The sequence below is a fragment of the Malus sylvestris genome, chromosome 6, assembly GCF_916048215.2.
Source record: "Malus sylvestris chromosome 6, drMalSylv7.2, whole genome shotgun sequence".
NCBI classification, from domain to species: Eukaryota; Viridiplantae; Streptophyta; class Magnoliopsida; order Rosales; family Rosaceae; genus Malus; species Malus sylvestris.
The window spans coordinates 11,830,108-11,839,440 of NC_062265.1; the positions used below are offsets into that span (position 1 = coordinate 11,830,108).

General features: G+C 38.0%; 1 protein-coding gene across 1 annotated transcript; it reads right to left on the reverse strand.

Annotated features, from left to right (window-relative positions):
- Positions 1-1,795: 1,795 nt before the first annotated feature.
- LOC126626700 (21 kDa protein-like) lies at positions 1,796-2,639 on the reverse strand. Its single transcript, XM_050296086.1, has one exon. The coding sequence runs from the start codon at positions 2,634-2,636 to the stop codon at positions 2,034-2,036; it is 603 nt and encodes a 200-aa protein (XP_050152043.1). The 5' UTR covers positions 2,637-2,639; the 3' UTR covers positions 1,796-2,033.
- Positions 2,640-9,333: the final 6,694 nt, after the last annotated feature.

Genomic DNA, 9,333 nt, shown 5'->3' on the forward strand with positions numbered 1-9,333 from the left:
TAATTCCCACATTTTTTCCCTTTATAATATTTTCTTTCAATTAGTATAAAGGGTATATTGATAATTTCCTTGTTTTTATTGACAATTAGAACTCTATTAATATGTAGTTTAGATATTTTCTACCATAAGTCAATTGAAAAAAATGTATCTCCTCAATTAAGATAAAAAATACATCCCTCTCCAACTAAAAATTTCTCTCAATTAACCTCTTTCCATAAACTTCTAAACGTTGTGAAAAGAAAAGTTTTTGTAACACTATGGTTGGATGAGAGATATAAACGACGAATTTTGACAAAAGTTAGAATTTATAAATTGACATGCACTAATTTCCTTATTTGGATTCATAATATAGAAATTGAGAATTTGGGACCTCCAATTCCTAAGTTTAAATTACGTGTAAATACGTATCATTTCTAAATTTCTATGAGTGAGTTTAAAAATAATAAATTTCATATTCAAATTATCACGTCCCTGCCTAGGCTCCACCACATCCTAGGCTTGACTCTGCCGTAGCACAATATTATTCTCTTTGGGCCCCGACCACGTCCTCACGGTTTTGTTTCTGGGAACTCACACTAGAACTTCCCAGTGGATCACCCATCACGGGAATGCTCTCGCCCGAGCTCGCTTAACTTCGGAGTTCCGATGGAACACGAAGTTAGTGAGCTCCTAAAAGGCCTCGTGCTAGGTAGGGATGAGAATATACATATAAGGATCACTCCCCTGGGTGATGTGGGATCTTTCAATCCACCCCACTTAGGGGCCCGACGTTCTCGTCGGCACACTTCCGGCGAGGGATTGACTCTGATACCAAATTATCACATCTCGGCTCGGTGATCCACTAAGAAGTTCTCGTGTGAGTCCCATAAACAAAACCGTGAGGGTGTGGTCGGGGTCCAAAGCGGACAATATCGTGATACGGCGGTAGAGCGGGCTCGGGATGTGGTGGGGGCCCGGGCCGGGATGTGACACAAATTTTATTGTTCCTTTGTTTAAGTAGACAAGAAGATTCACAAATTCTAGAAAATAAAATTCTGTCATTTCAATTTCTGTCATTATTTTTTTTGAACAAGCGATATTATCTATACTAAGGAAGTGGGGGAATGGGCTAAGCCATAATAATGTAGGTCAAGATCGCTTTTGGCAAGAAATGAACCTAAGACCTTTCACTTACAAGTAAAGATGATTAACACTAGATTATAGTACTAAATGGTCAGTTTTTGTCATTTTAAAAGTCCTTATCAATCTTAAATTTACTCGTCAAAGCAGAACGTAAAAATTTTGATCATGAAGAATAACAAGGGATGCGAAGCCGCCACCCATCTCAAATTTATCTCCTCACAAATAGAAGTCGGTTCAGGTTGTTCCAGCAAGCCCATAATCCATCTGAGCCCCAAGCCCAGGCTGCCCAGCCCGTGAACGCAGTATTGTTCTTCTTGGTCAGTGGGTAGCTACCAGCTACTTGTTCAGCTACAAATATTATAAATTTGGTTTAATTTCAAGGGCTATTATATGATAATTATTTGATGAATTATCTATTTATGTTATGTGATGCTGTTTAATTTCTTACTGATAGCATGTTAATTTATTAATTCTGCTTTTATTAAGATAAATGTTGGTGCATTTGTTGATGTATGAGGATTATGATGAAATGGTTTTTTGTTTTTGGTTGGTCTAATCTGACAATTTAGCACCCGTTTGATTACCATTTGGTTCTTAGTTTTTTTATTTTTGTGTTAGAGATAGAAGGTAGATTGTACAAGAAAATGAGGGATATAGGAGAAGGGTTGAAGGGTTGTTGGAGAAATGGTGAAGAAATTTATAAGGAAAGATACACGAATTGGAAACGAAAAACGAAAACAAAAAACTATTTTAATTTGTTTTTAGTCTCAAGACCCACCACCCTTCTTGATCCATCCTTCACTCCATATGCATCCACAATTTCTCAGATACCAAATATTCAGATTTTTCTTTCTTTCTTAAGTACCAAATGACCCGTTTCCGTCATACCTTTCCTGAGAACAAAAGAGAATCTACGGCAAAAACGCTTCAGTCGAGGCCGAGGCGTAGCTGTTGATTAGCGCCAAAGCATTGCAAGTAAGATGCGCAACATTCACTATGTACCTACGGACAAGATTCTCCACCCTTCCACTCATATTATGTTCATCAAATCCATCCATGCAGGTGTCCTCATCTGTCAATGCAACACTAACCCATGTTTGGATATCACTCATTTGAAGCCAGAAATTTGATCCCCTAATCACATGACTCAATTCATCTATCGAGTTTTGGAGCTCGTCAACAGCATCACCAATCTCCTCCATGCAGTCAAGCGCTGCTGCAGACTCTATGGGTTTCAAGCCATGGATTTTGGACAGCCTTCTCATGATCACAGATGTTTCTTGGGTGGCAGCAATGGTCACGTTAAGAGCAGTGTGTGCTAGTGCTTTCGGGTTGGTCTTGATTTTTCCGGCGTAGATGGAGAGCGAGTTGTAGCACAGCCTCGGATAGTTTGTGACGCTGCACGATGTTCTTATGTACTGAGTGTTGGATCTGCTAGGAAATGCATCAGCACTGCATAATTGGAGAGTAAGCAGAGCCAATAATAGTACAAAGGGAGTAAGATTGCCTTCCATTTGAAAGCTTGATGAGTTTGTAGAGCAAAGGGTCACTAAATATATAGAGAAAAGCTAAAGCTTTGTGGTTCCCACTTTTTAGGTGGAAAAACAAAAGATTTGACAAATCTTATGGTTCGACACCAATATTATTTTTAACTTTATCACACGCTAGCTCAGTAGAACCTCATTTGTTATATATAGTAATTGTTGGAAAATATTAGCATTTACGTTTATTTTAGTATTTGGGTTTTGCTTGTTAGTTTAGGATTTGGGCCGACCCCATCCGAGTTAAGGTTTCTTAGGTTTAGTTCTCTATAAATATTTCTTGTAATTTAGTTTGAGAAACAAGTCAGTTACAATGCAGCCTCTTAGGGTTTTGTAGTTGTTCCGGCATTCTCGTTTATTTAATAATATTCCTATTATTTTGTAATATTGTTTGTTGCGCACTCTGATATTCAACTTGTTATCAGAGCGGGTTCGATCATTTGGGTCCAATCTGCTCTTGTATGGTATCAATTTATTTTGTTGGTTTAGTTTTGGTCTCGATTAGGCTTTCGCTTCTGCTTTGGTCTGTGTCCTTTGTTCTTCTTGGTCACTTTGTTTATGTTCCATTTTTTATCTTTGGATATTCGATATTGACAGTCGTAGTAGTCTGAAAAGAAAAAAGGGTTGTCATTGTTCATCTTTCCCTGTACTTTAGCATCTGACCTGCATTCCTAAAAATCTCACACCAACGCGTTTTTTGAGTTCTGTACGTGTTTACTAGAGTTCTGCAGTTGTTAGCACAGAAGAAAAAAAAGGAAAAGAAAAGAAAAAGAAATAAAAGAGGAGAAAAAAAAAACAAATAGGAGGGAAATGGGGAAAAAAGGAAGGAAAAAATATGGTTGTTTTGTGGCCCATGTATTCTTGCATTGGGCATGGTAGCTTGAACTTGGAATGGAAATCTGGCATTGGCATTGGCATAGGCATCAACACCGGCATCGGCATCGGCATTGGCATTGACATTGGAATTTGGAGTTTTGCATCCACATCTACTTTGGCAAACTCATGTCGTGTACCAACATGAGTTTGACCCGGGGGCGGGGTGTTGGAAAATATTAGTATTTAGGTTTTGCTTGTAAGTTTAGGATTTGAGCCGAGCCCATCCGAGTTAGGGTTTATTAGGTTTAGTTCTCTATAAATATTTCTTATAATTTAATTTGAGAAATAAGTCAGTTATGATGTAGCATCTTAGGGTTTTGTAGCCGTTCCAGCATTCTCGTTTGTTTAATAATATTCCTATTATTTTGTAATCTTGTTCGTTGTGCACTTTGATATTCAACTGTAATTTGTATGATTTAGTGGATTCTTTTAAAACTTATAAAGCAAGCATGTAGTTTGGAATATGTTCTTTCCTTTGACATGGTCATAAATCAATCATTTAGAAATAGATTTATTTGGAAAACGGATAAAATTTGGGGACCAAACATAACATCATCAATGAATGAGTCTTATCTTGAGTAAGCCTAATAAGACAACTAATCCATCACATTCACAAATGCTTGTTATTCCTGACGAAATGTTATAATGTCTATGCGTCTTGGTGCAGGTTCGATCCTCACCAATTCTTCTCTCTTTAATATTTAACAATGTAATCCATTAACGTTACCACTTTTTTTTTAAAAAAAAAAAATTTGACATACAACAGAATCATGCACGCTACTAATCGCAATTGAGGATTGAAGTTTCTCTTCCATCTTTCTCTTGGAACCTCTAAGAATTTAAAGTGATTCATTGGGTGTGTTTCTATTAACTAGGACTGAGGGGTACTTGTGTTTATGGTGATTACTGCTCTTGATTATGATATGGTTTTAACTAAGAGTGCTGCTATGCACACCTTATAGTTTTATCTTTCCACTCACTTTTTAATAAAAATTTGAATACCAAATTTAACTTTATGTAAAAAGAATTCAAACGCTATGTTAAAACTAAATCCTCTTATATATTCTTTGTAGTGAAATAAAAAAAGTAAAAAGAATTAAAAAAACTTAAACTAAGAAACGAATCAAACCTCCCCATTTTGTCTATTCATCCCTCACTCTTTCTAACTTTTTCGCCTCCCTCCATCTTCTCTCTCTTCCGTCCACCCCACCCACCCCAAATTCTATCTCTTGTTTTCTCCCTATTTTCAACCCTTAGTTCTGAATTGGAATTCGAAAATAACTATGAATATGAATCTTAGATTCAAATTCGGTAGGGGGAGAAAGAAAGAAAAAGAGAAGAACAGAGAAAGGAGAAGAAAAAGAAAGGAAAGTACTTTTCCAGCGACAAGTATAAAAGGAGCCGTCACCATCCTATCTAGTGCCTAGTTGTGGTTGCTTTCAGTTGGGTTGGGAGGGACGTTCGTGGCTCTTTCATTTTCTTAAATCTCCAAGATTCAATCATTCTTTATTTTTTATTTATTTAGAGCTTAAAACTGTTAGGGATATTTTAGGAATATAAGTCAGGTGAGAATAGAGTGTTTAGTTTTTTAAACTTTTTATAATGAGTGAAAATATAACACGTACGAAATAAAACTATGGATGAGCATAATAGCACTCTTGTTAAATACGAATTAACCTTCTCGTCCTTGTCTCAAGGCTGAAAAACAAGCAAGAGATCATAATAAATTGGGTTTAAAACATATATTGGACTTCACCTGATAGAATTAATACTGACGTAACCAAGATATTTAAATAAAATGGCTCATAATATGACTTAGAAGTCTTCGTTGTTAAATACTTTGTCGTTGAACAGGAAACTCATGAAAAACATGAAAGAATGTGACATATATGATAGAGATATATAACACATGAAAAATATGAAACACATGAAACACATCCATCCACCACCATCACCACTATCATCTATATAAGCATAGGTTGAACCTCAAACCTACACACACCATATTCTTCAGTCATCCATCTTTCATATTGTTTTTTCATAAGAAGCGTAGAGTAGGCGAATGAATTTCTGTGTATATTCATCAAACATGAATTACAACTTCATACAAAGACTATAAAGATTGTATCCTATTCTATTGCCTACAAATAAGGCTAATTAAAACTAAACAATAAAGTGAATAACTAAATATTAATTCACAATATTGACTAATCAATCCGAGATTCCTTCCTTAACACTCCCCCTTAAGTTGGAGTGTATGTTAATGACACCCAACTTGATGAGTAACATTTCAAATTGTGTCAAACTCAATGGTTTGGTGAATATGTTAGCTAGCTGGTCACTCGTCCGTATGTAGGCCATACATATCATTCCTTTTTTAACCTTCTCTCGCACTAGATGACAATCAATCACTATGTGCTTTGTTCGTTCATAAAAAATAGGATTCGAAGCAATATGTATGGTTGCTTGATTGTCGCAAAACAATGAAACCGGTTGTTGGTGATTCACTTTCAAATCCATTAAGATATTTTTCAACCATGTAATCCCACAACATGCAGTGGCCATAGAACGGTATTTGGCTTTTGCGCTGGACCGAGATACAATGGTTTGTTTCTTAGTTTTCCACGAAATCAGTGCTTGGCCAAGTAAAACACAATAACCCGTTATCGATCTTATAGTATCTTTGCATCTGGCCCAATCAGCATCACAAAATGCTTGTAACTGTAATGAACCCATGGAAAGAAATAAAATACCTTGCCCAGGTGCCTAGTTAATGTATTTGAGTACCTTGTGTGCAACATCAAGATGTGGTTTCCGAGGCTTCTCCATGAACTGACTCAACACATGCACGGCATAGGCCAAGTCTGGTCAAATATATCAATCTACCCACAAGTTATTTATACGAGGATGGATCATCCAACAACTTTCCTTCCATTTGTGTACGGGCCAAATTTTGGTCTAGAGGAAACTGGGAAGATTTCACGCGAAGAAACCCAACATCATCCAATATCTCCAGCATATATTTTCGTTGACATAGAGTGATTCCATGCTTTAATCGTGCAACTTCTATCCCCAAGAAATATTTAAGCACACCCAAGTCTTTCAGTTTAAAACGGTGAAAGAGAAACTGTTTGGTCTTTTCAATCTCACGTAAATCATTCCCTGCCAATATTATGTCATCGACATAGACTAGTAAGGCAATGAATGTACCTTGACTACTTCGGACAAACAATGAGTAATCAAACAAAGATTGGTGAAACCCAGCAGCCTTGAAAGCATTGGATAATTTGATGAACCATATCCTCAAAGCTTGCTTTAAACCGTAAAGAGATTTGTTCAACTTGCACACTCGAGTCCCCCCCTTTCGTCCAAAACCAGGAGGCAAATTCATGTAAACTTCCTCTTCCAAGTCACCATGTAAAAACGCGTTGTTCACGTCTAGTTGATGAAGATGACAGCCTTGCAAAGCTACAACGCTAAGAAGAACATGAACTGCAGTCAACTTAGCCATGGGAAAAAAAGTGTAGCGGTAATCAACACCTTTGATTTGACCATACCCATTGGCAACAAGTCGTGCCTTGTACATTTCGATGGTCCCATCAGGTTTGAGCTTCACCTTATAAACCCATTTGTAGCCAATGGGACATTTGTGAGGAGGTAGAGGCATAAGCGTCCAAGTTTTATTTGCATGGGGGGTTGCAAGTTCATGGTACATAGCATCTCGCCAATGTGGATCTTGGATAGCCTATGAAAAACTGGAGCAAGGAGGCATAAGGGGTGGGATTAGCAGTATAGGCTTTATATGTGGGTGAGAGATGTTTATAGGATAAGTGAGTAGAGAGGGGATGAGAGGTACCTGACAACGACCGAACCACGTTCGTTGAAGATGTGAGAGTAGTCCTTGACTGGAGAAAGGCCTCGACATGAAAGTCCTGCAAAAAGGAGAAAGGTTTGGTAGGTCGTGTGCCGCGTCGGGGTGGGGGTGGATTGGGTGTGGGCGAGGTTGAATGTCAAGGAGATGGTGATGTTTGAGTGGCTATAGGGTTTAGAGGTAAAGGTATAAGGGTTGGGGTGGTGATATTGGTTGATGGAGTATTTGAAGGTGAAAGGATTAAAGGCATATGAGATGGTGATGAGGATGTGGTAGGTGTATCATCTGAAGGTGCTTCACTAGAGAAAGGGTGAAGTTAAGATGGTGCAGGGGAAGAATCCATGTCAAAGTGGAGCAAGGAGGCATGAGGGGTGGGTAGATGTGTAGAGGTAGTGGAAATGTCTAAGTGTTGATAAGGGAAGTGGTCTTCGAAGAAGAGGACATCCCTGGAGACAAAAACCTTTTGAAGATGAAGGTCGAACAATTTATAACCATAAGGATAGCCTAGAAAAATGCAATGACGCACACGTGGATCAAACTTGGAAGGTTTTTGTGCATGAGTGGACGCAAAACAAAGACAACCAAAGACCCGTAAGTGAGAATAGTTGGGTGGTTTGTGAAACAACTTTTCGTATGGTGTTTTCCCTTAAAGAATGGGTGTTGGTGTTTGGCTAATGAGGTATGCCGAAGCAAGAATTGCATCCCCCCAAAATCTTTTAGGTAAATGGGCTTGGAAAAGCAATGCTCAAGCAACATTGAGCAAATGTCTATGCTTGCGTTTAGCGACACCATTTTGTTGTGGTGTGTTGACGCAACTAGTTTGATGGATGATTCCTTGTAAGGCATAAAAAGTGTCCAGTTTAAACTCGGGACCATTATCACTACGAACCATTTTGACTTTAGTGTTGAATTGTGTTTCAACCATATGTATAAATTGAGTAAGAAGCTCTTTTGTATCATACTTATGTTTCACTAAATAGATCCACGTGCATCGAGTATGATCATCAACAATGGTAAGGAAGTATTGTGCACCAGAAAGATACGGCACTTGGTAACCACCCCAAATGTCAACATGTATTAATTCAAAACATGATGTAGTAGACACGAAACTTAAGGAAAAAGGCAACCTCGTTTGTTTAGCCAAAGGGAAAATTAAACATTGACTGGTATCACAAGTTTTATTTAGGAAAAAGGGAAATAAATTGTAACTTTATGGGATGGATGGCCTAGGCGTTCATGCCAAAGGCTGGATGGAGTGGTTTTCATGGCATTGCATGCTCCTTTCTTTGGTGGGTCGAGGTAGTAGAGTTCTTTCTGTTCAATTACCGTCCCAATCATCTTCCTCAAGCATAGGTCTTGTATGACACAAAAATTATTTAAGAAAATCGTAATGGAGAAGGAATCATAGGCTAATTTGCTAATAGATATTAAATTCAACTTAAAGAGTGGGACACAGAGGACATTGTCAAGGATAAGGTTAGGAGAAAAAATAACTTGGCCAACATGAGTGACTGTGCCAAGGGATCCATTTGGCAACTTAACTATGTGGTCTGTAGCACCGCTATCCATGATCCAAACATTTCTTGCTATGATGGATAAATGAAAAAGCTTTACCTGAAAGGTCTTCGTGATTTGAGGAATTACCAACGTGATTGGCAAATGATGATTTGTTCTTATTCAATATTTGGAGGATTTGTTTGCAATCTTCTTGATAGAATGGAAAATTGGACATCACTTCCTTGTTGTTCACAACAACTTGATTTCCCTTGGACGAACAACTTGGTTCTATTTCTGGGGCTGCTTTTCTTTTACGGCAATACTTGAACGAATGGCCTTTCCACCCGTAAAATGTGCACTTGAGATGGGCATGGCAGTTCTTTATGGTGTGGTTCGTCTTATTGCATTTTCCACATCGCAGACCAC